This window comes from Manis pentadactyla, chromosome 16 (genome assembly GCF_030020395.1).
Source record: "Manis pentadactyla isolate mManPen7 chromosome 16, mManPen7.hap1, whole genome shotgun sequence".
In the NCBI taxonomy this organism is placed as follows: Eukaryota; Metazoa; Chordata; class Mammalia; order Pholidota; family Manidae; genus Manis; species Manis pentadactyla.
Window position 1 is genome coordinate 65,445,315 of NC_080034.1, and position 27,985 is coordinate 65,473,299.

Below are 27,985 nucleotides of genomic sequence, written 5' to 3' on the forward strand. Positions count from 1 at the left end.
TCAAGAAACAAAAAGCAAATAATCCAATTAAAAAGTGGACAGAGGATCTGAACAGACAGTTCTCCAAAGAAGAAATTCAGATGGCCAACAGGCACATGAAAAGATGCTCCACATTGCTAATCATCAGCGAAATGCAAATTAAAACCACAATGAGATATCACCTCACACCAGTTAGGATGGCCACCATCCAAAAGACAGACAACAACACATGTTGGTGAGGATGTGGAGAAAGGGGAACCCTCCTACACTGTTGGTGAGAATGTAAATTCAACTATTGTGGAAAGCAGTATGGAGGTTCCTCAAAAAACTCAAAATAGAAATACCATTTGACCCAGGAATTCCACTCCTGGTGATTTACCCTAAATGCAGGAGCCCAGTTAGAAAGAGACATATGCACCCCTATGTTTATCGCTGCACTATTTACAATAGCCAAGAAATGGAAGCAACATAAGTGTCCATCAGTAGGTGAATGGATAAAGAAGATGTGGTACGTATACACAATGGAAGAGAACAAATCCGACCATTTGCAACAACATGGATGGAGGTAGAGGATATTACGCTCAGTGAAATAAGACAGGCGGAGGAAGACAAGTATCAAATGATTTCACTCATCTGTGGAGTATAAGAACAAAGTAAAAACTGTAAGGGACAAAACAGCAGCAGACTCACAGAACCCAAGAAGGGAATAAAAGTTCCCAAAGGGAAAGAGACTGGGGAGGATGGGTGGAAAGGGAGGGATAAGGGGGGGAAAAGGAGCATTATGATTAGCGCACATAATGTTGGGTGGGTGGGGCACGGGGAAGGCAATAAAGCACAGAGAAGACAAGTAGTGATTCTATAGCATCTTACTGCGCTGATGGACCGTGACTGTAACGGGGTATGTGGTGGGGACTTGAGAATAGGGGTAGTGTAGAAACCATAATGTTGCTCATGTAATTGTACATTAATAATACCAAAAAAAAAAAAAATGAGGCTATTCGGGTGGAGCTTTACTCCACTCCAAGAGATGTCCTGATGAGAAGTTGGGGCCTATGGAGAAACACCAGGTATGTGCATGGCAGACAGAAGACCATGTGAAGGCGCAGCAAGGAGGCAGCCATCTGCAAGCCAAGGAGAGAGGCCTTGGGCCAGACCAACCCTGCCAGCCCGTGGATCTTGGTCCTTAAGCTCCAGAACTCCATGAAAATAAGTTTCTGTTGACTAAGCCACCCAGTCTGCGGACTCCTGTTATAGCAGGAGTGCCTTCTCCCTCCCGCCAGTCACCAAGTCCTACCCACCCTACTTCCTAAACATTTCTGCAGTCTCTGCAGCCTAAGCTCTGCATACCCATTCAACTGCCCTCGTCCAGCACCCCATGAAATCTTTTGTGGATGCCTGTAGCATCCTCTGAGTAGTCCTTCTGCTATCGCTTTGCCCCCACGAATCCAGTCTCCAATGAGAGGCCAGAGTGCTCATTTAAAAATGGAATCCTTTCCCCTGATCTAAAACCCTTCAATCTCTCAAAGAATAAAATCAAAACTTAATTTGGCAGGCAGGCCGAGCATGATCATGAGGGCCGTCAGTCGGGGACGGGCAGCCAATGGGCGCAGAAAGCGTAATCCGGGGGCGGAGTAGTAGCTGCAGGCGCCGGCTCCGCCTTTACTCAACCGTCAGTAGCATCTTGAGCGCTGCAGGGACACCAGCGGTCGCAGCGCCGGCGGTGCTTCGAGCCGCCGTACCGTGTGCGCAGCGGGCCGACGGAGACCAGTGATGGGCCCGCGAAGTTCTGGGCCCGCTGTGTGCTTGGCTGCGCCTTCCTCCCGACCTCGGCCCCCAGCCTCGGATCGCCGCCTCGCACCCGCTGGGCTCCCGGCGCCGCACTCGCCCCTTCTCGTCTGGCCCGCTACGGGCGGAGGGCGGCGGTCGTCCCGGACTTGGAGCCGCTGGCCCGCCCGGACTAAAGAGACCTCGGCTGAGAAGCGGCGCCCGCTTCCGCGGATCTGCGGTGGAGGGTCCAGAGCGGGCCCCGCTTCAGGGGTGAAGACGACAGCGACGGCCCTGCGGGCTGGAAGGTACGTGGCCGCGGGGCGCGGCGGGACCCCTGCCTCCGCCTGAGGGCACGGGGAAGCCGTACAAGGGGGCGGCCGTGCGAGTTGCTCGGCGGGCCGCTCGTGGCCCGTGGGGCTGGGAAGCTGCCGACGCGGGTGGTGGGCGCGCGGGGCCCGGCCGGGGGCCTGGAGTCGGCGCGCTCCGCCGGAGGGGCCGCCCGGGAAGGGAGGGAGCGAAGCAGGTGCGCCCGGGCGGACGTCCGAGCGGCCGGCGAAGTTCGACGGGGCAGGGGGGAGAGGGGCTCGCCGGAGCCGCTGCTCCTCGGTCCCGGCCCAGGTGGTGAGCGCGGCAGCTCTCCTCCCCGCGGCGCGCGTCCTCCCAACCCAGGGCCGCGCCCCCGACCTGCCCCCGCCGCCCGGGACGGGGCCGCGCAGACGGGGTGGCCGGTGGGCGTTTTGTCGTGTTTGGATTTTTCTCGGCGGGGACCTCGAGGGCGAGGGCCGGGCGGCTGAAGTTCAGGTGGGACGGGCGGCGGGTCGGCGGGGGAGAGGCCCCCCGAGGCAGCGCCTTTAAAATAAAATATTTTTTCATTAGGTACCTCTCGTTTTTTTAATTGGGAATGAAGTTTCTTTACTTTGATCTGGGAACTGACAGGGAATTTTCTTGTATTTAGAAATTCACATTTTTCTGGCATTTCGGTTTGTAATCTGCAGCTGAGTAGTTTGTAACTCGCCACAGAGATTCTGAGACAGGGACCGTGGGTGTAGTCAGAGTAGCGTGAGGGCCTCTGGAAAAAGACGCCTACCAAAACTCCGTATTAAACAATTCAGCAAAGTCAGAGTCACATTAATTCTTTAAAGTAAAGTATCAAACTAGGACTATAAGCATTCTTAAGTGAAGATTAGTTAAAACCAAAAAGCCAGGAGTAACCCGGCCTGGAATGTTTGAACATCCCCCAGATAAGAAAGTAGCTCAGCATAGCCCATGTCTTCATTGTGTCAATTAAAAGAGGCTATTGTAAAATTTACTTCAGCCTGCCTAAAGGCCCAGTTTATCTTTAACTTTGCCCAGATGCCTCCTCCAGCCCCAAGTCAAGGACTATATAACCTGGGCAGCTAATATGGCAATAAGCCCAGTCACAAACAACAAAGTAAAAGACAGGAAGCATCCGTCTTAAAGATAAGATTGCATTTTAATAGCCAGGAAGTTAACAAGTAAGATACTTTTTTTTTTACTAAGGTATTACTGATATACATTCCTCTGAAGGTTTCACATGAAAAAATAATGTGGTTAATACATTCACCCATATTATCTAGTCCAGGCCCCTCATACCCCATTGCAGTCACTGTCCATCAGTGTAGTGAGATGCCACAGATTCACTATTTGCCAAGAAGTAATAATCTTTATTTTATTTTATTTTATTTATTTTGGTATCATTAATCTACAATTACATGAGGGACATTATGTTTACCAGATTACCACCTTCACCAAGTCCACCCCACATACCCATTAGTCACTGTCCGTCAGTGTAGTAAGATGCTTTAAAATCACTACTTGTCTTCTCTGTGTTGCACAGCCCTCCCTGTGGCCCCCCCACCACATTATACATGCTAATTGTAAGGCCCCTTTCTTCCCTGCCCCCCTTCTCCCTCCCTTCCCACCCATCCTCCCCAGTCCCTTTCCCTTTGGTAACTGTTAGTCCATTCTTGGGTTGTGTGATTCTGCTGCTCTTTTTTTTCCTTCAGTTTTTCCTTTGTTATATTCCACATAGGAGTGAAATCATTTGGTAGTTGTCTTTCTCTGCCTGGTTTATTTCACTGAGCATAAAACCCTCTAGCTCCATCCATGTTGTTGCAAATGGTAGGATTTGTTTTCATTTATGGCTGAATAATATTACATTGTGTATATGTACCACCTCTTCTTTATCCATTCATCTACTGATGGACACTTAGGTTGCTTCCATGTATTGGCTATTGTAAGTAGTGCTGCGATAAACATAGGGGTGCATCTGTATTTTCAAATTGGGCTTCTGCACTCTTAGGGTAAATTCCTAGAAGTGGGAACCTGGGTCAAATGGTATTTCTATTTTGTGCTTTTTGAGGAACCTCCACACTGCTTTCCACAATGGTTGAACTAATTTAAATTCCCACCAGCAGTGTAGAAGGGTTCCCCTTTCTCCACAACCTCGCTAACATTTGTCATTGCTTGTCTTTTGGATGGTAGCGATCCTTACTGGTGTGAGGTGATATCTCATTGTGGTTTTAATTTGCATTCTCTGATGGCAGGCGATGTGGAGCATCTTTCATGTGCCTGTTGGCCATCTGAATTTCTTCTTTGGAGAAGTGTGTGTTCAGCTCCTCTGCCCATTTTTTAATTGGATTGTTCACTTTTTGTTTGTTGAGGTGCGTGAGCTCTTTATGTATTTTGGATGTCAACCCTTTATCAGATCTGTCATTTATGAATGTATTCTCCCATCCTGTAGGATGCCTTTTTGTTCTGTTGATGGTGTCCTTTGCCATACAGAAACTTTAGTTTGATGTAGTTCCATGAGTTAATTTTTACTTTTTTTTCCCCTTGCTTGAGGAGATGCATTCAGAAAGAAGTTGCTCATGCTTATTTATATTATGTTGTCTTTTAAGAGTTTCATGGTTTTATGACTTACATTCAGGTCTTTGATCCATTTTGAGTTTACTTTTGTGTATGGTGTTAAACAATAATCTAGTTTCTTTCTCTTGCATGTGGCTGTCCAGTTTTGCCAACACCAGCTGTTGAAGAGGCTGTCATTTCCCCATTGTATGTCCATGGCTCCTTTATGGTATATTAATTGACCATATATGGTTGGGTTTATATCAAGGCTCTCTCGTCTGTTCCATTGGTCTATGGGTCTGTTCTTGTGCCAGTACCAAATTGAGACACTAAGTTTCTTGTCAGTTTTCCGGACTATTTTGCAGAGTTAATATAAGAAATTTAATGCTTTGATTCTTTGCCAGAATAGTAGTTTCTTGGTTTGGGAACATATAAATCAAGGCTGCCTGCCCTGCTTTCCAGATGGGCTGAGTTATTGTCTGTTTGTTAAATAATAAGTTAAGGATCTTACTTCTTAACTTCTTGAGTGTTAAAATGCAATTTTATCTTTAAGGTGGAATCCTTCCTGCCCTTCACTATGTTTTTTACAGCAGGGCCTGCCTGCTGTATTAATTGCCCAGGTTATATATGACTTGATTAGGGGCTGGAGGAGGAAAAGCAGCATCTGGGCAAAGTTAAAGAAGATAAGCTGGGCCTTTTAGCAGCTAAAGTAAATTTTCCAATAGCCTCATTTAATTGACACAATGAAGACATGGGCTATGCTGAGCTACTTTCTTATCTGGGGGATGTTCAAACATTCCAGGCCAGGTTACTCCTGGCTTTTTGGTTTTAACTAATCTTCACTGAAGAATGCTTATATTCCTAGTTTGATATTTTACTTTAGAGAATTAAAGTGACTCTGACGTTTCTGAATTGTTTAATATGGAGTTTTGGTAGAGGTCTTTTTCCAGAGGCCCTCACCCTCCTCTGACTATGCCCACAGTCCTTGTCTCATTATGACAGCTAATTATTTTTGCTACATTAAATATTAATATAAATTGAGGTGCGAATGGGCATAACATCCTCATTTCCAAATTGTAGATTTTATCATGTGTATGAAAACCCTCCTGAAATGACAAAGCATTATACTCAATGAGTATTTTTAACATTAAATGATTAGGTATTATAGGAAATAATTGATACTTTACTTCCTGGCTTAACCTCTCCAAGGGCCCAAGGGCCAAATTTAGAGTAGGCAGGTAGCCTAGCACAAGTAAATTTACGCACCCACCCCAAACCCATCCAAACTCTCTTTACACCAATTTACATTCCCAGAAGTAGCATACCCAGGTTTCTTTTCCACCACATCCTTGCCTAAACTTGTCTCGTTTTGTTTTGTTTTGTTTTGTTGACACCTGCTATTCTGACTGGTGTGAGGTGATATCTCATTTGGTTTTGAGTTGTATTTCCATGATGACTAGTGATGTGAGAATCCTTTCATGTGGTTGTTGGCCATCTGTATGCCTCCTTTTGAAAAATGTTTGTTCATGCCCTTTGCCCAACTTTTTATCACATTGTTTTTCATTTGTTTTTGGTGTTGAGTTGTATGAGTTCTTTATACATTTTTGGTATGAGCCCCTTATCAGATACGTCATTTGCAAACACATTCTCACATTCACTAGGTTGTCTTCTCACATTGTTGATGGTTTCCTTTGCTGTGAGGAAGTGTTTTAGTTTGGTGTAGTCTCACTGGTTTGTTTTTGCTTTTTGTTTTCCTTGCTGGGGAGACATATCTAGAAACAAACTCTAATGCCAGTGTTCAAGAGTTTACTGCCCATGCTTTCTTCTAGGAGTGTTATGGTTTCTGGTCTTACTTTAGGTCTTTAAACCAGTTTGAGTTTACTTTGTGTATGGTGTAAGACAGCAGTGCAGTTTCATTCCATTGTATAAGGCTGTCTTGTTCTCCCAGCACCATTTTTGGAGACTGTCTTTTCACCATTGCGTATACTTGCTTCCTTTGTCACGTATGAACTGACCGTATAAGTGTAAGTTTATTTCTGAGCAATCTATTCTATTCCATTGATGTGTGTCTATTTTTGTGCCAGTACCTACTCTTTGATTACTATAGCTATACAACACAGTTTGAAGTCAGGAAGCATGGTCCTCTCTCTATCTTTCTTATTCTTTCTCAAGATTTCTTTGGCTATTTGGGGTCTTTTGTTGTTCTGTACACATTTTACATTTATTTCTCTAGTGTTGTCAAAAAATGCTATTGGTATTTGATAGGGATTGCATTGCACCTGTAGATTGTTTGGGCATATTAAGGTCATTTTTACCATACTGATTATTCCCACCCATGAGCATGGAATAGCTTTCTACGTATTTGTGTCATCTTCAGTTTCTTTCATCAGAGTCTCATAGTTTTCAGAATGCAGTCTTTCTCCTACTTGGCTAGATTTATGTCTAAACTTCATTCATTTTTATTATTTTTTATATTTTTATTTTTATTTTGTTATCATTAATCTACAATTACATGAAGAACATTATGTTTACTAGGGTCCCCCCTTCACCAAGTCCCCCCCACAAACCCCATTATAGTCACTGTCAATCAGTGTAGTAAGCTGTTGTAGAATCACTGCTTGTCTTCTCTGTTGCACAGCCCTCCCCATGCCCCCCTCATATTATACATGGTAATCGTAATACCCCCTTTCTTTTTCCCCCCACGCTGATCCCTCCCTTCCCTCCCATTCTCTCCAGTCCCTTTCCCTTTGGTAACTGTTAGTCCATTCTTGGGTTCTGTGAGTCCACTGCTGTTTCGTTCCTTCTGTTTTTGCTTTGTTCTTATACTCTACAGAGGAGTGAAATCATTTGCTACTTGTCTTTCTCCACCTGGCTTATTTTAGTGAGCATATCTCCCTGTAGCTCCATCCATGTTGTTGCAAATGGTGGTAGGATTTGTTTTCTTATGGCTGAATGATATTCCATAGTGTATATGTACCACCTCTTCTTTATCCATTCATCTCCTGATGGACACTTAGGTTGCTTCCATTTCTTGGCTATTGTAAATAGTGCTACGATCAACATAGGGGTGCATATGTCTCTTTCAAAGTGGGCTCCTGCATTCTTAGGGTAAATTCCTAGGAGAGGAATTCCTGGGACAAATAATATTTTTGTTTTTTGGATTTTTGGGGAACCTCCATACTGCTTTCCACAATGGTTGAACTGACTGACATTCCCACCAGCAGTATAGGAGGGTTCCCTTTTCTCCACATCTTCACCAACATCTGTTGTTGTCTGTCTTTTGGATGGTGGCCATCCTAACTGGTGTGAGGTGATAACCCAGTGTGGTTTTAATGTGCAGTTCTCTGATGATTAGCAATGTGGAGCATCTTTTCATGTGCCTGTCTGCCACCTGAAATTGCTTCTTTGGAGAAGTGTCTGTTCAGATCCTCTGCCCATTTTGTAATTAGATTATTTGCTTTTTGTGTGTTGAGGTGCGTGAGCTCTTAATACATATTTTGGATGGCAACCCCTTATCGGATATGTTATCTATGAATATATTCTCCCATACTGTATGATGTCTTTTTGTTCTACTGATGGTGTTCAAACAGAATCTTATACCCCGTGCAATTTCATTCCAATTCTATTTTTTTTTTTCCAGAACACCAACTGACCGAGAAAACTGTTATGAAGAGGAGAGGATGTGATACAGGAACATCGAGCCTAAGCTGAGAAGTGAGATGGTGTGGAGACTGGTAGGTAGTATCTTTCCATGTGCTGCTTTCAAGGGTCATAGCGAAAAAAGGTTGCTAAGGAGATAAAGCCCTGGGTGTTTACATCACCTGGTATCGGTGGAGCCAACTAGCCACTAGCCGTTAATGGGAAGGCTAGCATGCGGCACTGTTATCTTTCCTGCGGAGTTAGATGTGTGGCATCCCCCATTTGCAGTTCTGTCAGACCCTGTGCGGGACTGTCCTGGCACTGGTGGTGGTGGACCTGAGAGCTCTGCCATTCCTGCTGGGCTGTTCCAGCATCCCTCTCAGAACAAGGCCTCAGTAGTGCTCCTGGTAGAGAGAGAGAGAGAGAGAGAAAGAGAGAGAGAGAGAACTGCACTCAAGAGATGGGCAGTTTTTTTCTGTAGCTCCATGAGCATGTTCCTGATGTTATTTTGATATCTGTTTCAGGAAGATTGATTTGAGTCCTGTTACCAGGTTCCTTTGACGGTTCATATTTGTAGGTGGCGCCCTCTAGCTCCCAGAATATTTACTCTCTGGAGCGGCTCAGCCCTTTGGGGGGACGGCAGGGGTCACGGGGGCAGCCCTGGTGCCCTCTCCTGCTGGGAGGAAAGAGGTCTCTCCTGCTTCCCAGCCACAGTGCCTGTCTCCACTGCCAGGGCCAGTTTGCGGAGCACGCAGGGAGAAGCAGCCGTAGGTGGGGCCGTCCTCTCGCTGGCCTGGTGCGATGGTGGGGGCCGCTGGTTAGCAAGCCAGTGCCGGTGGGGAGGCAGGCCGTGTATCAGTCATAGCACGGTACGGGGCCTTGGAGCTGCGAGGCCAGCCAGGGGGACAGAGCGACTGGAGCTCCTAAAAGTTCTCCCGCCTGCTGGGCAGAGTGCACCCGGGCAGTTTGGCGCACCTGTCCTTTCTCCTTAGTGGCAAGCTCTGGAAGCCTTGTCCCTTTAGCAGCTGTCTCGCTGTTAGGAAGTCTCTCAGACTGCCCGCCTTTCTTTTGTCCCACAGCGGCCGGATGTGGATCCCTGTGTTGTCCCACAGTGGCTGGAATCTCAAGTCTCTGGAAGTATTCTGCCTGTCTTGGCTTTCCAACCCCACCGATCCTCCAGAGCGCACCACGTATGGTAGGTTTGTGCTCCGAGAGCACATCTCCAGGGCTGGGTGTTCAGCAGTCCTAGGCCTCCACCCCCCTCCCCGGTTCCGTTTCTCTTCCTCCCTCCTGTGAGCTCAGGTGTGGGAAGGGCTTTGGGTCCCTGTGGATCACGGCTTTGTACGTCACCCTTCTCCTTGAGGTGACAGCCTGCCGCAGCAGCCTTCTTCCCTGCTGCTCTTCCAGGATTTGGGGTAGTTGTTCTATTTCCATATTGTACATCTGTATGTGGTTCTGGGAGGAAGTTTCTGCCTCCTGTCTCACGCCGCCTTCTTCAATCCCATCAATCCATCTTTTTTGTTTCTTTCAATTTCACTTGTGTATGGTACCTTTCCCCACCCCTTCGACTTGTAGTTTGTCTGTGTCCTTGGATCTCAAGTGAGTGTCCTTAAGGGAGCATGTATGTGGTCCTGAGTTTTCATCCCTTCTTTTAACCCTGTGTGTTTTGATTGGAGCATTGAAAGTCTGTCCTTTCATTGTGATAATTGATAGCTGTGGCCTTATTGCACTTTTTAAATTTTTTATTTATTTTTTATTTTATTATCATTAATCTACAATTAGATGAAGAAAATTATGTTTACTAGGCTCCCCCCTTCAAGTCCTCCTCACAAACCCATTACAGTCCCTGTCCATCAGCATAGTAACGTGCTGTAGAATCACTGCTTGTCTTCTCTGTGTTGTAGAGCCCTCCCCATGCCCCCCTGCACATTATACATGCTAATCGTAGTACGCCCTTTCTTTTTACCTGCCCTTATCACTCCCTTCCCACCCATCCTCTCCAGTCCCTTTCCCTTTGGTCACTGTTAGTCCATTCTTGGGTTCTGTGATTCTGCTGCTGTTTTGTTCCTTCAGTTTTTCTTTGTTCTTATACTCCACAGATGAGTGAAATCATTTGGTACTTGTCTTTCTCCACCTGGCTTATTTCACTGAGTATAATACCCTCTAGCTCCATCCATGTTGTTGCAAATGGTAGGATTTGTTTTCTTCTTATGGCTGCTTATTGCACTTTTTAAACTGGATTTCTTTCTTCTTTTTTGCTTGTAGTTTCTCTCTGTTCTTTCATCATTGCTCTCCTGGTCATGAGCAATAGCTTTGTTATAATTGATATGTATCTATATCTATCTATCATCTATCTATCATCTATCTGTCTAATCATATATCTGTCATCTTTCCATATCTTTCTTTCTATCTATCTTTCTATCTATCTCTCTATCTGTCTATCATCTGTCATCATCTTTTTGTCTGCCCATCTATCCTTATGTACAGAACAGTTAACAACATAGCTTATATGTCACTTCCCTACATTGTGCTTCCAAAAATCTTGCAAGGTAACTAGTCTGTAGAGATAGCACTGGATTCACTGAGACACTTGCAGGTCGAGTCAACCGCGTGTGCTTACAAAACCAGTAAATGGTGGTGCAGGGACTTCAGCCCATATCTCTGTCCTCTGTCCTCTTACCTCCTTATCACTTGCCGACTGTATTCTAGCCACATTCATTGACTAAGTGCTCCCTGAAGACCACAAGTATCCTTCCTCTGGGCCTGTTGTAGACAGAAAACTAAACTTGGTGCTTTGCTCACCAACGTGTTTGAGGGACATCGGCGTCACCGCTGATAGGAGGAGGGACAAATAAAAAGGAACACCAAGTTCTAGACAGGAGCAGTTGGGAGCAAAGAGTGTGTTGTTGTGTGATGTGTTTGAGTGTCCAAACTTCCCTCTTTATCTAGTTAAATACTTCTTTACATTTGTAAACATCATGAAATCTACTGATTTCAAAAGCCCAAACACATGTTATTACAGCAATTCAGTTGTTGAGGTGAGAAAAAATGAGAAGGGCTTCACTATACCACTGAATCTATGACTGCATACTATTAAAACCAAACAAAAAGAATCCACTGTGGCTGAAAGGGCTCTTTTCTACTCACTGTCTCTCTGGGGACTCAAACAGAATCCCCCTTTTTTTTTCAGTTTCACTTGTGTAGGGTACCTGTCCCCACCCCTTCAACTTGTAGTTTGTCTGTGTCCTTGGATTTCAAGTGAGTCTCCTGTAAGGGAGCACGCAGATGATCTTGAGTGAGCAATAGCTTTGTTTAGTATTATGATTTCCTGTCTACCTACCTACCTATCTATTTATCTATCCATCTATCCATATCTATCTATCTACATATGTCTGTCTGTCTGTCTGTATCTATCTTATATATCTGTCTATCTATCTATCTATCTATCTATCTATCTAATCTATCATCTATCTATATCTATCTACTATTGTCTATGTATCTAATTAATCTGTATGTATATCTATCTAATCTATCAATCATCTATGTATGTATCTGTTTTCTCAGTTTTGTCAATGTTCTGTCACTAGGTGCACATTCATTCCTTAACCTTCCCAATTTAGCATGCAATCTGTTTCCAGTGAGTCTCAGACTAAGACATATGCATACACATACATAGTAATGGCTTAGTGTGATTTCACATTTCCTCCTTGTATTGACCTGCTTCACTGAAAGTCAGCATTTCTCTTAGATTTTTTATAAAAGTTCACATATATGTAAATGGAAAATTCACTACCAATACGCTGTGCTTGAGTGGACAAACTACTTGACTTTTATTTCCAACTAATTTTTGTGTCTAAAAATCCTATCATTAGCCACTCAAACAAAATAATGAATCGAGAAAATTCTTTTCCAGGAAATATTTATTTAAACGCTTAGTATGTCCTTGGCATTGAGGTAACTCTATCAATAGAAGACTCAGCAAGTATCATATATACTAGTGCAAGTGATGTATGTAAATTATTTCCTTTGATTATCTCTTTGGAGATAACAACTCGGTGAAGTACATCGTGCACCAGATGAGTCTGAGGTTAGTGATTTTCCCCAAAGTTACCTGAAGCTGTTAAGTGAGAAATCTGGATTTTCACAGAGTGTTTGATTATAAATAGTCTACACTATTAACATCTTCAGCCTCTTATATCTTCCTTCTTTGGGAAATTACAGCTTCAGAAGAGTGGCAGATGTTGTTATGCCGATGATTATATCAAATATACCAACAATTGATTTGGTAACAAGGGTACAAGTGAGCTGAACAGGTGTTTCAGTAATTGTATAGCAGGAAGAAGCAGTTATGTAGTGATGGTACTTAAGGTAAAAAATGAAGATTATGTAGGAGTTAAGCAGCAGAACAGGGAGTGGAAGAGTATTTCTAATAGAGGAAATCAAGCGGCTAAAGGACATAGAGCAGGAAAGAGACTGGGACATTTGAGGAAAAGATAGAATGTGGCCAGTTATTGCCTCAAACCTAGGAAGAGTGGGGAAAATAGGCCATAGAGTATGTCAGTTTAGGTAGAGATGCTCATATGTGGGTTTCCATGTTGAAAATAGTGGAAATTTTTAGCAATTACCTGTGTCATGAAACAGAAGGGTGGGTTTAGGAGTAAGACTCCCAAAATGGGAAGTTTTGTAAAAAAAAAAAAAATAAGTAAATAGATACCTTGGTTACTTGGTAAGGCTCTGCTGTACCACAGTACTACACACTGGATTGTTTACACCACAGACATGTATCCTTTCGCAGTTAGGGGTCTAGAAGTCTGAGAGTGAAGTGTCACCAGCTGGGTTCCTGCTGAGGGCTGTGGCCGGGGGTCTGCTCCATGCCTCTCTCCTAGGTTCTGGTGGGTTTTGGCAGTATTTGGCTTATAGAAGTGTTCCCCCAAACTCTGTCTTGTCAGTCACATGCCATTAGGCCTACGTGTATATCTGTGTTCAAACTTCTTTTTTTTTCTTGTTATTAATCTACAATTACATGAATAACATGTTTACTAGGCCCACCCATTCACCAAGTCCCCCCCACACACCCCATTACAGTCACTGTCCATCGGTGTAGTAAGATGCTGTAAAATCACTACTCTTCTTCTCTGTGTTGCACAGCCCTCCCCATGCTACACCCTACATGCTAATTATACATGATAATTGTATTACCCGCTTTCTTTTTCCCCGCCCTTATCCCTCCCTTTGCAGCCATACTCCCTAGTCCCTTTCCCTTTGGTAACTGTTAGTCTATTCTTGGGTTCTGTGATTCTGCTGCTGTTACGTTCCTTCAGTTTTACTTTGTTCTTATGCTACACATATGAGTGAACAACTTGTCTTTCTCCGCCTGGCTTATTTCACTGAGCATAATACTGTCTAGCTCCATCCATGTTGTTGCAAATGGTAGGATTTGTTTTTTTCTTATGGCTGAGTAATATTCCATTGTGTATATGTACCACATCTTCTTTATCCATTCATCTACTGATGGACATTTAGGTTGCTTTCATATCTTGGCTACTGTAAATAGTGCAGCGATAAACATAGGGGTGCATCTGTCTTTTTCAAAGTGGAGTGCTGCATTCTTAGGGTAGATTCCCAGAAGTGGAATTCCTGGGTCAAATGGTATTTCTATTTTGAGAATTCTGAGCAACCTCCATGCTGCTCTCCACAATGGTTGAACTAATTTACATTCCCACCAGGAGTGCAGGAGGGTTCCCCTTTCTCCACAATGGAGAACCTTGCCAACATTTGTTGTTTGTCTTTTCAATGATGGCAATCCTTACTGGTGTGAGGTGATGTCTCATTGTGCTTTTAATTTGCATTTCTCTGATGAGAAGTGATGTGGAGCATCTTTTCATGTGCCTGTTGGCCATCTAGATTTCTTCTTTAGAGAACTGTCTATTCTGCTCCACTGCCCATTTTTTAATTGGATTATTTGCTTTTTGTGTGTTGAGGTGCATGAGATCTTTATATATTTTGGATGTCAACCCTTTACAGGGTATGTCATTATGAATATATTCTCCCATACTGTCAGGTACCTTTTTGTTCTATTGATGGTGTCCTTTGCTGTACAGAAGCTTTTCAGCTAGATATAGTACCACTTATTCATTTTTGCTTTTGTTTCCATTTCCCGGAAAGATATGTTCATGAAGAAGTTGGTCATGTTTATGTCCAAGAGATTTCTGCCTGAGTTTTATGGTTTCATGACTTACATTCAGGTCTTTGATCCATTTCGAATTTACTTTTGTGTATGTTGTTAGACAGTGATCCAGTTTCATTCACTTACATGTAACTGTCCAGTTCTTCCAGCACCATCTGTTGAAGAGACTGTCATTTCCCCGTTGTTATGCCCATGGCTCCTTTATCGTATATTAATTGATCATATATGTTTGGGTTAATGTCTGGAGTCTGTATTTTGTCCCACTGGTCTGTGGCTCTGTTCTTGTGCCAGTACCAAATTCTCTTGATTACTGTGGCTTTGTGGTAGAGTTTGAAGTTGGGGAGAGAGATCCCCCCCACTTCATTCTTCCTTCTCAGGATTGCTTTGGCTATTTGCGGTCTTTGGTGTTTCCATATGAATTTTTGAAGTATTTGTTCCAGTTTGTTGAAGAATGTTGTTGGTAATTTGATAGGGATTGCATCAAATATGTATATTGCTTTGGGCAGGACGGCCATTTTGATGATATTAATTTCTCCTAGCCAAGATCATGGGATAGGTTTCCATTTGCTAGTGTCCTCTTTAATTTCTCTTAAGAGTGTCTTATAGTTTTCAGGGTATAGGTGTTTCACTTCCTTGGTTAGGTTTATTCCGAGGTATTTTATTCTTTTTGATGTAATTGTGAATGGAATTGTTCTCCTGATTTCTCTTTCTATTAGTTCATTGCTGTTGTATAGGAAAGCCACAGATTTCTGTGTGTTAATTTTTTATCCTGCAACTTTACTGAATTCTGATAATAGTTCTAGTAGTTTTGGGCTGGGGTCTTTAGGGTTTTTTATCTACAATATCATGTCATCTGCAAATAGTGACAGTGTGACTTCTTCTTTAGCAATCTGGATTCCTTTTATTTCTTTGTTTTGCCTAATTGCCATTTGTAGGACCTCCAATACTATGTTGAATAACAGTGGGGAGAGTGGGCATCCCTGTCTTGTTCCCAATCTCAGAGGAAAAGCTTTTAGTTTCTCACTGTTCAATGTGATGTTAGCTGTGGGTTTGTCATATATGGCCTTTATTATGTTGAGGTACTTGCCCTCTATGCCCATTTTGTTGAGAGTTTGTATCATGAATGGATGTTGACTTCTGTCGAATGCTTTTTGAGCATCTATGGAGATGATCATGTGGTTTTTGTCCTTCTTTTTGTTGATGTGGTGGATGATGTTGATGGATTTTTGAATGTTGTACCATCCTTGCATCCCTGAGATGAATCCCACTTGGTCATGGTATATGATCGTCTGGAGGTATTTTTGAATTCGGTTTGCTAATATTTTGTCAAGAATTTTTGCATCTACTTTCATCAGGGATATTGGTCTGTAGTTTTCTTTTTTGGTGGGGTCTTTGCCTGGTTTTGGTATTAGGGTGATGTTGGCTGCATAGAACGAGTTTGCTAGTATTCCCTCCTCTTCTATTTTTGTAGAACTTTAAGGAGAATGGGTATTATTTCTTCTCTGTATGTCTGATAAAATTCTGAAGTAAATCCATCTGGCCCGGGGTTTTTTGTCTTGGGTAGTTTTTTGATTACTGCTTCTGTTTCGTTGCTGGTAATTGGTTTGTTTAGATTTTCTGTTTCTTTCTGGGTCAGTCTTGGAAGGTACTATTTTTCTAGGAAGTTGTCCATTTCTCCTAGGTTTTCCATCTTGTTAGCATATAGGTTTTCATAGCATTCTCTAATAATTGTTTGTATTTCTATGGGGTCCATCATTATTTTATCTTTCTCGTTTCTGATTTTGTTGATGTGTGCTGATTCTCTTTTTATCTTACTAAGTCTGGCTAGAGCCTTATCTATTTTTATTTTCTCAAAGCATGAGCTCTTGGTTTCATTGATTTTTTTTCTGCTCTTTTATTCTTCTCAATTTTATTTATTTCTTCTCTGATCTTTATTATGTCCTTCCTTTTGCTGACTTAGGCCTCATTTGTTCTTCTTTTTCCAATTTCGATAATTGTGACATTAGACTATTCATTTGGGATTGTTCTTCCTTCTTTAAATATGCCTGGTTTGCTATGTACTTTCCTCTTAAGACTGCTTTTGCTGCGTCCCACAGAAGTTGGGGCTTTGTGTTGTTGTTGTCATTTGTTTCCATATATTGCTGGATCTCCATTTTAATTTGGTCGTTGATCCATTGATTATTTAGGAGCATGTTGTTAAGCCTCCAGGTGTTTGTGATCCTTTTTGCTCTCTTTTTACAATTTTTTTCTAGTTTTATACCTTTGCGGTCTGAAAAGTTGGTTGACAGGATTCCAGTCTTTTTGAATTTACTGTGGTTTTTTTTGTGGCCTAGTAATGTGTTCTATTCTGGAGAATGTTCCATGTGCACTTCAGAAGTATGTGTATCCTGTTGCTTTTGGATGTAGAGTTCTATAGATGTCTATTAGGTCCATGTGTTCTAGTGCGTTGTTTAGTGCCTCCATGTCCTTACTTATTTTCTGTCTGGTGCATCTATCCTTTGGAGTGAGTGGTGTGTTGAAGTCTCCCAAAATGAACTCATTGCATTCTATTTCCTCCTTTAGTTCTGTTAGTATTTGTTTCACATATGCTGGTGTGCTGTGTTGGGTGCATATATAGTTATAATGGTTATATCCGCTTGTTGGACTGACCCCTTTATCATTATGTGATGTCCTTCTTTATCTCTTGTGACTTTCTTTGTTTTGATGTCTATTTTGTCTGATACTAGCAGTGCAACACCTGCTTTTTTCTCCCTGTTTGGATGGAATATGTTTTTCCATCCCTTGACTTTTAGTCTGTGCATGTCTTTGGGTTTGAGGTGCATCTCTTGTAAGTAGCATATAGAAGGGTCTTGCTTTTTTGTCCATTCTATTACTCTGCCGTTTGATTGGTGCATTCAGTCCATTTCCATTTAGGGTGATTATTGAAAGATATGTACTTATTGCAGGCTTTAGATTTGTGGTTTCCAAAGGTTCAAGGTGATGTTCGTTAGTATCTTATTGTCTAAATTAACTCTCTTATTGAGGTGTTATGAGCCCTGTCTGGTGATTCTTTATTTCTCTCCCTTCTTATTCCTCCCCCTCAATTCTTTATATTTTGGGTGTTTTATTCCGTGCCCCTTTGTGTTTCCTTTGACTGCTTTTGTGGGTAGTTGATTTTATTTTTTGCCTTTAGTTTGTATTTGATTTGTCTGCTTTCTTTGCTGTGATTTTATTTTCTCCGGTGACATCTGTTTAGCCTTAGGAGTGCTGCCATGTCGAGCAGTCCCTCTAAAATACTGTGTAGAGGTGGTTTGTGGGAGGCAAATTCCCTCAACTTTTGCTTGTCTGGGAATTGTTTACTCCCTCCTTCATATTTAAATGATAATTGTGCTGGATACAGTAGTCTTGGTTCAAGGCCCTTCTGTTTCATTGCATTAAATATATTATGCCATTCTCTTCTGGCCTGTAAGGTTTCTGTTGAGAAGTCTGATGATAACCTGTTGGGTTTTCCTTTGTAGGTGCCCTTTTTCCTCTGTCTAGCTGCCTTTGAAACTCTCTCCTTGTCCTAGATCTTTGCCATTTTATTTATTATGTGTCTTGGTGTTGTCGTCCTGGGGTCCCTTCTTTTGGGTGTTCTGTGTACTTTCGTGGTCTGATCAGTTATTTCCACCTCCAGTTTGGGGAAGTTTTCAGCAATTATTTCTTGCAATACACTTTCTATCCCTTTTTCTCTGTCTTCTTCTGGTACCCCTATAGTGTGGATATTGTTCCTTTTGGATTGGTAACATAGTTCTCTTAGTATTGTTTCATTCCTCGAGATCCTTTTATCTCTCTCTGTGTCAGCTTCTATGTGTTCCTGTTGTCTGGTTTCTATTCCATCAATGGCTTTTTGCATCTCATCTGTTCTTCATTTACGTCCTTTCAGAGATTGTTTTATTTTTGTAGTCTCCCTCCTACTTTGTCTGTTAGCTCTTGCATTTTTCTGTGCAGCTCCATCTGCATGGTTATGACTTTTATTTTGAATTTTTTTTCAGGAAGAGTGGTTAGATCTGTCTCCCCAAGCTCCTTCTCAGGGGTTGTCTCTGTTACTCTGGTCTGGATCAAGTTCTTCTGACTTTTTATGGCAATAGAGGTAGTTGTGGGGAGTTGGCGCATGTGTCAGCTGGGAGAACATCCCTTCTTGCTAGTTTGTGGCCTTCGTCTCCTGTGAGAGCAGCGACCCCTAGTGGCTTGTGCTGGGCAGCTGCACGCAGATGTGGCCTCTAAGTCTGGCCCGAGCGGCTGCTCTCGGTGTGGCTGGCCTCAGGTTGCTGCTCCACTGTGGCAGAGCTTTGCCGGAGGGGGAACATGCTGGAGGCTGTTCATCGCCTTGAGGGGCCTCCAAGCTCCACTGCCACCCAGGGTGTTAGGGCGCCCAGAGTTCCCCATGATTCCCAGCTTCTGTGCTGCGCACGCCAGGACGCTTCCATCCAGCTGTGGTCCCCTGTCCCTTAAAGACTTCTAAAAAAGGACTCGCTTTTCTTTTGTCCCAGGGGCGCCAGCTGCACTGACCGATTTGTAGGTTTTACTGTTCTGTTTCCCTAGTGTCCAGCACACCATGCACTGGGAGTCTCCGCTCCCAGTGTGGATGACAGGGGCTGGGTATTTAGCAGTCCTCGGCTCCTTCTGCCTCCCCGCTCCGACTCCTCTCCTCCCACCAAGGAGCTGGTGTGAGGGGTGCGCTCAGGTCCCTCCGGGCCGTGGTTTGTATCTTACCCCCTTCGTGAGGCGCTAGGGTCTCGCAGATGTAGATGTAGCCTGGCTGTTGTACTGTATCTTCTGGTCTCCCTTTTAGGAATATTTGTATTTGTTGTATTTTGAAAAATATATGTGGTTTTGGGAGGAGATTTCTGCTGCTCTACTCACGCCACCATCTTCGCTCCTCCTCCCTCTGTGTCTTTTGATGGGTGCATTTCCTGCATTTACATTCAGGGTAATTATTGATAGATACGTAGTTATTTCCTTTGCAGGCTTTGGATTCGTGGGTACCATAGGTTCAAGGAGAGCTTCTTTGCTATCTAATCGTCTAACATTAACTCACTTATGCTGTTATAAACACAGTGTGATGATTCTTTATTTCCCTCCCTTCTTTTTCTACCTCCTCCACTCTCTGTGTTTTAGGTGTTTAATTCTGTACTCTCTTGTGTTTCCCTTAACTCCTTTTGTGCATAGCTGATTTTATTTTTTGGCTTTAGTTAGTATTTGTTGTGCTTTCTTTGGTGTGATTTTATTTTCTCTGGTGACATCTATTTAACCTTAGGAGTACTTCCATCTAAAGCAGTTCCTTTAAAATACACTGTAGAGGTGGTTTGTGGAAGGTAAATTCCCTCAACTTTTGCTTATCTGGAAATTGTTTAATCCCTCCTTCAAATTTAAGTGATAATCTTGCTGGATACAGTATTCTTGGTGCAAGACCCTTCTGTTTCATGCATTATATATATATCATGCCATTCTCTTCTGGCCTGTAAGGTGTCTGTTGAGAAGTGTGAAAATAGCCTGATGGGTTTTCCTTTGCAGGTGATCTTTTTTCTGTGGCTGCTTTTACTACCCTGTCCTTGTCTTTGATCTTTGCCATTTTAATTATTATGTGTCTTGGTGTTGTTCTCCTTGGTTTCCTTATGTCCTTATGTTGGGAAAATCTGTGGGCTTCCATGGTCTGAGACTATTTCCTTCCCCAGCTTGGGGAAGTTTTCATCAATTATTTCTTCAATGACACTTGCTATCTCATTTTCTCTCTCTTCTTTTGGTACCCCTATAATGCGAATATTATTCCATTTGCATTGGTCACACAGTTCTCCTAAGTGTTCTTTCATTCCTATAGATCCTTTTGTCTCTCTCTGCCTCAGTTTCTCTGTATTCCTGTTTTCTATTCCATCAACAGTCTCTTGCACCTCATCCAGTCTGCTCTTAAGTCCTTCCATTGTTTGTTTCATTTCTGTTTTCTCCCTCCAGAATTCATCCCTGAGCTCTTGCATATTTCTCTGCAACTCCATCAGCCTGGTTATGACTTTTATTTTGAATTCTTTTTTAGGAAGATTGGTTATACTGGTCTAACCAGGCTCTCTCTCTGGCATTTGAGTGATTTTGGACTGAACCAGGTTGTTCTTCCTTTTCATGGTGATAGAAGTGATCACTGGCTAGTGGTATGTGTGTCAGGTGGGAGAACAAAGTCCCTTCCTGTTTTCTGGTCGCCTTGCCCTTCTCTGCTTCCTGTGCCCGTTAACTGCACACAGGGAGCAGTCTCTGGGTTAATCCCCTGAGCTACCGTGGGTGGGGCGGCCCTCAGGATCGCCTTAGGCACTGGCAGGGGTTGCAGGCGAGCTGTATGTGTTCTCCTGAGAGAAAGGCACCTCTTTGTGACTTCCGGACTTTGCACCAGCTTCATTAAGCTTGTGCCAGACATCTGCTGTGCACAGAGGGCAGTTTCTGGCTCTGACTCTGACTCGTTTAGCTGTGCGCTGGGAGAAGATTCTGTGTGGTTGCTGTGACTGGGGCTGCTCCCCTGCCTGTCTGCAGCAATGGTGCTTCAGTGGTTTGCTTGCAGCGCCCACCGGGGGGAATGAACAGGCTGCTTATCGCTATGATGGGCTTCGGAGCTGTGTTGCTACCCAGGGGGTTAGGGCACCTGACGTTCCTTTACATTCCCAGCCTGCTTTTCTGTGTGTGCCAGGACGATTTAGTCCACCTGTTAAACGCTTGTCCCCTTAATACTTTTAAAGTGCCTGCGTTTCTTTTGTTCCAGGGCAACCCGCTGTGGGGACCTGTTCATAGTCTCCTTCTCGGAATTTCCTTTTCCGTTTCTGTCATATCCCGTACACCGTGCAATGTGTGTCTGTGCTCCCAGTGCAGATTACTAGGGCTGGTTGTTTAGCAGTCCTGTGCTTCCGCTCCCTCCCCAGGCTGATGCTTTTCCTCACCCTGGTGAGCTGGGGTGGGGGGAGCGCACTGGCCCCACCATATTGCAGTTTTGTATCTTACCCTTTTCATGAGATGCTGAGTTCTCGCAGATGTAGATGTAGCCTGGCTGTTGTACTGTATCTTCTGGACTCTCTTTTAGGAGTAGTTGCATTTGGTGTATTTTCGAAATCTATATGGTTTTGGGAGGATATTTCTGTTGCCCTACTGACGTTGCCATCTTGAGTGAGTCCCCTCGTGGTTTTAATTTGCATTTGCCTGATAATTAGTGATGTGGAGCATCTTTTCATGTGACTGTAGGCCATCTGTATGCCCTCTTTGGGAAATGTCTATTCTGGTTCTCTGCCCATATTTTAATGGGTTCTTTGTTTTATAGTATATTTATCCAATATATATTGGATGTCAGCCCCTTATCAGATATATCACTTTCAGTTATGTTCTTCCTTACAGTAAGTTGCCTTTTCATTTTGTTGATGTTGTCCTTTACTATACAGAAACTTTAGATCGATGAAGCCCCTCTTGTTTATTCTTTCTTTAGTTTCCCTTGCCTGGGGAGGTGTGTCGAGAAAAAATTTACTCTTGCTGATTTTCAAGAGATTCATGCCCATCTTTTCTTTAAAAAGTTTTGTGCTTTCATGCCTTTAGGTATTTAATGCATTTTGAATTAAGTTTTGTGCATGATGTTAGACAGTGATGCAATACCATTCTCCTGCATGTAGATGTCTGGTTTTCCCAGCACCATTCATTGAAGAGACTGTCTTTTCCCCATTGTATATTCTTGCCTCTTTTGTCATATTTTAATTGACCATATAAGTGTGGGTTTATTTCTTAGTTATCTGTTCAGTTCCATTGATTCATATATTCTTGTGTCAGTACCATACTGTTTCATTCACTGCAGCTTTGTAGTATAGCTGTTTACCCCCAGCATTGTTCTTCATTGTCAAGGTTTCTTTGGCTCTTCAGGGTCTTTTGAGGTTGCATATAAATTTTAGGATCTTTTCCTCTAGTTGAGTGAAAAATGCCATTGGTTTTTTGATAGGGATTACATCAAATCTGTAGGTTGCTTTGGATAATATGGCCATTTTAACAATATTCAATCATCCTATCCAGGAGCATGGGATAGGTTTCCATTTATTTGTGTCTTCCTCAGTTTCTTTCATCAGTGTCTTAGAGTTTTGAGATTACAGGTCTTTATCTGCCTTGGTTGAATTTTATTCCCAGTGATTTTATCCTTTTTGAGGCAATCATAAATGGGATTCTTTCTTAAATCTCTTCCTGGTAGTTCATTTGTATGTGTAAATGTGGCAGATTTTTGCGCATTGGTTTTGTTTGCTGTGACTTTTACTGAGTTCATTTATTAATTCTAATAGTTTTTTGATGCAGTTTTTAGGGTTTTCTCTATACAGTATCATGTCACCTCTAAGTAGGGGCAATTTGACTTCTTCCTTAACAACTTGGATGCCTTTTACTTGTCTGGTTGCCGTAGCTAGGACTTTCAGGACTATGTTTAATAAAAGTGACAGTGGGCATTCTTGTCGTGTTCCTGACCTTAGAGGAAAAGCTTTCAGCTTTTTGCAATTCTGTGTGATGGCAGCTGTGAGTTTGTCATATATGGCCATTGTTATGTTGATGTATGTTCCCACTATACACACTTTGTTGAGTTTTTAGCATAAAAGCATGTTGGGTTTTGTGATCCTTTTTAGTACCTATTGTGATGATATAGTTTTTGTCCTTCCTTTTGTTAATGGGATGTGTCACATTGATTTGCAGGTATTTCACCATCTTTGCATCCCTGGAATAAATCCTACTTGTTCTTGGTTAATGAGTTTTGTAATGTATTTTTTAATTCAGTTTGCTGCTAATTTTTTTGAGGATTTTCACAAATGTGTTCACCAAGGATGGTGGTGTCTTAGTGTTCCTTTTTTGTTCTGTTTTTGTTGGATTTGGTATTGGGGTGATGCTGATCTAATAAAAAGGTGTGAAGTTTTCCTTCCTTTTCAAGGTTTAGAAGTAGTTTGAGAAAGGTAAATGTTAACTGTACTTTAAATGTTTGGTGGAAGTAATTTTTTAAAACCATCTGGTCCTTGAGTTTGTAGAGTGTTTTTTGTTTTTTTGTTTTTGATTATCAGTACAGTTCATTACTGTTAATCTGTCAGTGGAGATTTTCTATTTCTTCTGTCTGGTTCAGTTTTGGAATATTATGCATTTCTAGGAGCTTTTTATAACAGCCTCTTGCAGTCCTTTGTGTTTCTGTTGTGTCAGTTAGCTTTTCTTTCATTTCTGAGTTGAGCTGTCTATTCATTTACACATGGCCATCCTTTTGCCTCGTCTCCATTTGTTGATGTTGGTGAACTCTAAGTAAGAAAATGGAAGAATAAAGTCTAAAGGCCCTGTTTTCTGTGTGGAAGTGCTTTCATTTCTTTGGCGAGGTTCAAGATTCTGTAATTTATTGGGTCCATTTGTGAACTCTCTGTTCTATTTCATTTATTTGTGTGTATTTATTTATTTATATTTTATTAATGAGGAGAAAAGTAGTGCAATTTATAGTGTGGCTTGACATTTAAATCATAAGTTTCATCTTAACACACCTGCCCAGTAGAAGGGTGAATGACCTGTGGAAACCTCTGGTAGGTGTTTGTTCTAGACATCAACATCAAGACAGCTGGGTTTTTAAAATGGAGGGTGTCAAGCACACATTTGGTTTTGACTGGTAAAGCAGGTGATTAGAACTAGTTGAGTTTTAGGTGTTTGAAAATATTCAGGTTAATGAAGACAGGTTTACAGATCAGGATAATACTGTAGACTGGAAATACAATTTGTTCACTTAATCTAGTGCAGTTTTATAACTTTCTAATATGTAAGTTGCTTGCCTCCTGAAATTGGAGTTACATGCTTGGCAAGTCTGTTATCCACTTGCAGCCAGGTGGATCCTTGTTTTTGGAGCACAGATAACAAACAGGGCAACTAATAAGATGTGTTCTGATATTTTTTTTCTAGAAGTTTGGTAGTTAGTTTGATGATTTTTTAATGGCAAGGCAAAAATCTAATTTCTCAGTCATCTTCTGGATCCATTAGGATGAAATAGGGATTGCTGCTTTGGACAGTTACCGTGAAGTCTCAGTCAAGGGCTGTCAAGTTCTGTTTCTTCAGTGGTTTCTATCAGGGCAGAGAAGGTGTCAGTGCTTTTGTGGTTGGGAGACTTGTTGTTTGGGGTCATTCTGATGCCGGGGTTTTTGTTCACGAAGCCGAAGAATGAGCTTCACAAACACTCAAGGTAGGAGAGCAAGGTACAGGCTTTTATTTAGGGATAAAGTGAAAGAGCAGAGCTCGTGGCTCACACCAGGAGGGGCAAGAGAGTCCCTGTGTGAATTCATTTTAAATATATTCCTTTAATTATTGTAGCTGTGCAATTAAGTTTGAAATTTTAACATTTGAGTTCAACTTTTTCTTTATCATTGTATAGATGAACAGGTATTCAAATGAGTTGTCAATTCCTGCAATATAGTGTGGTAAGGTTATTGTTGGGATTACTTGGGGTCTCTAAGTCAATTTGAGGAAAATGGACATCTTAGTAATGGAATTTTGATCATGGGCAGTATATCTCTGTTGTTTTGTTTTTTCTTTCATTGCTGTCAAAAATGTTTCACATGTTTTTCCCCAGAGATCTACAAGTATTTTGTTGCATTTATATTTGAGCATTTGTATTTTTGCATTTTTTAGTTTTGGTGGATATAAATGATACTGTTTCTTACATATTCCAATCATATATTAATGGTTGACTGAAAATCAGAAATTTTTATGTTCACTTTGATCTTGGGATCCCATCTGGGCACAGAACATCAGGCTCCATTTCTGTTTGAACGTAACCATATATTTTCACTGAGTAATCATATATTGGATTTGAGCCCTTTACCAGGACTTCTAAGAAGGGGCCCAACCATCAGTAGTGACTATGTTTGAGCTACGGGAGGCCTGATCCTGCCTTTTCTGGCACACATTGCGCACGTGTGCTCCTCCTGTGCACTCTGGTACGTTTGCTAGAATGAAGACTTGAGCTTTTGTATCTGCAGGACCCAGGAGGCTGGGCAGCAACTTTGGGATGACTTGGGAGCCCACTCCACCAGGAGGAAAATGCATCCTGCGTGGGGTCCTGACACCTGCAGATGGAGCTTTGCCATGATTTCTTCTGGATGTTTTTGTAAAGAGTGAGTACAGAACCTGCCATTTTCTATCATATTCCTAAATGCTTCCTTTATTTAAGTTCTCATATAGTATTGTAACATTTTTTTTTTTTAAGTGTTGCATAAAATTTCTTAGAAGGGTAAAGAGGGCTGGTGTTATCTATACAATAAAACTGTTATGAAAGACCAGAATTAGATTATATAATAGCTCCAGGGTCTGGGGCATAGTGTGTGCCCAGAAAGAATAATATTTTGTGAATTTAAAATGCTTTATGGAAGCAGATCAAGTGAGGAATGAGCCAGCTCTTAGAGCTTTGTGCCCTTGTGTGAATCATCTTTAAAGATCTGACCCTGTAATAATTAATGCGCAATGTTCCTCATTCACTGAGGGTTTCTAAGGATTAACGTTATATTATTCTGTATCATTCTGATTCAGGATTATTTCTGTAGAGAAATGCCACTTCAGCATCATATACACAGTCATAAAATTCATATCAAGAAATGGGACCAGTCAGTCTTCCCTGCAACCTGAGGCAAAGAGAAAAAAGTCACACCCTAGTAAGTCCCTTCACTCACCTGTATTGTTACTTTTCCAACATTAAAGTAATTGAGATCCACTGAAAAGTGGAAGTTTAAGTACATTAAAATTCAGAACATTATTTTGAGTTCTACTATTTTATTGATGCCAAACCAGAATTTAGTATGCCTTAATGTCCCTAGCTTTCGAAAAGCTAATTTATCAATATGTTAATATCCCTTGTAGCTTGTCATTTTCAAACGGGATTATCATTGTGCTTGATGATTTCTCCTGAAGTAGTGTTGAACATAATTTTTAAAAATTATCTTCATCCACTAATATGTTCTTTGCCAGACCTCTGTGTGAATGTATTTGTTAAAACATCCATAAATTAACCAAGGGAGCATCTGCCTATTTTGATACATGATTAGAGTGAGCAAATTTCATGAGTCAGGTTTAGAAGATCAAAATATGATGATGTCTTTTCTCTCCATGCCACCTACTGCATGCTTCTTAAAACCATCTAAGGTGAAGTCGTTACCAAATGAAACAAACCTGTTTCCACTCAGCCAACATACAGCAAAGCAAAACACTGACCTGAGCAGTGAAACCCAACCCTGACTTTGGGATGTGGTTTTTTTGACATTGGGAAAGAAGGTGGGCGTTCCCCAAGCAAGGAGAATGGATAGCTAAAGGTTAAAGCCCTGCACTCACTATTGGCTTCTAAGCAAGGGCTTATAAAGGTTATGGGAAAGGGTTGCAGGATGTGTGATGAGCTTGTGGCATTGTTCTGACGGGTCCGTGGTGAGGTGACGGGACTGTTTGAGGAGTGTTAGGTGTCAGCCTTCTGGCTCCACTGAGGCTAGAGTCCACGTGCTCCTCATTGTCAGTAGGTGGCTCATCTGGTGGGGCCTAATTTCCTGTAAAACAAGGGAAGGATACATGAGTCAAGTGTCAGTCTGTGGCTTTGAGGGGGAAATCAGAGTCCTGGGCCATTTTAGTTTGCTTTACCTTGGTTTGCGAACCCCATTTTCTTTCATCTTAACTTACACATTCTGATTCCCATACTGTGGGTCATAATTGATGGACCCAGTCTTGTATATCAATGAGATGTCTGAGGGCCTTTATTAGACAGGGAATGCCTGCGCAGTCACAAAACATCTTTAGGACTGAAATCACCGTAACGCTTAAGAGCTGCTTTTTCTAAATGACATGCATTTATGGAAAACAGATTTTCCCAGGTTCCAAGTAGAAATCTGAAGGTACTTTACTTTCGTGTGTCTTGGTTTCTGAGATAACAGTGAGATGTTTCTAATCTCCTTCCTGTTTTATGTGCTTCCTTCTTGTAATAATTGAAAATTCAAGTTTCTTTTTAGCATGCTCATTCCTTTACTTTTTTGGTCTATTTTGAGCTTCAGAAAATATGTACATAAACTTTGCTTTAGCTTTACATTCTTCTAATATACTTTCTACCTAATGTTCTTTATTGGTAAGCTAGATGACAGGCATTCTAACAAGCATGAGGAATTACATATTGTCCTGGTTTTTCACTAGAGCTGGTTTTTCACTCATCATGATCAAGTGCATTAAGTTTGAGAGTCTGTCTGTGCCAGTGTGCTTCTGAGTTTAGCACTGTGTATTTTATGTGTTACAACTCCTGAGGAAGTTTTCTTAATTACTTAAGGAATCAAAAATTTTCTGGACTATTCACAGGGGTTTTGTTTTAGTTTCTCATAACTATTGTATAGAATCTTTATTTTAAAAGGGTGTCTATGTCTATAAAACCTATAGCATGCTGTAGGTTTTACTTCTTCTGAATTGTTTTCATGGAGGAAGCCTGACACAGATTCACACACAGGCTGAGTAGGTGTACATTCAGGGATTGTCTGCTTGAATTGTGGACAGTATCTGACC

General features: G+C 42.0%; 2 protein-coding genes across 2 annotated transcripts in view; both read left to right on the forward strand.

Annotated features, from left to right (window-relative positions):
- LOC118914172 (bromodomain adjacent to zinc finger domain protein 2B-like) overlaps positions 1-27,985 on the forward strand; it is a 244,635-nt gene that overhangs the window by 128,269 nt on the left and 88,381 nt on the right. The window lies entirely within an intron of this gene.
- LOC130681189 (uncharacterized) lies at positions 1,695-27,184 on the forward strand. Its single transcript, XM_057493648.1, has 3 exons — positions 1,695-2,051; positions 25,444-25,578; positions 25,991-27,184. Exons 1-3 carry the CDS (start codon positions 1,750-1,752, stop codon positions 26,154-26,156), a joined length of 603 nt encoding a protein of 200 aa, XP_057349631.1. The 5' UTR covers positions 1,695-1,749; the 3' UTR covers positions 26,157-27,184.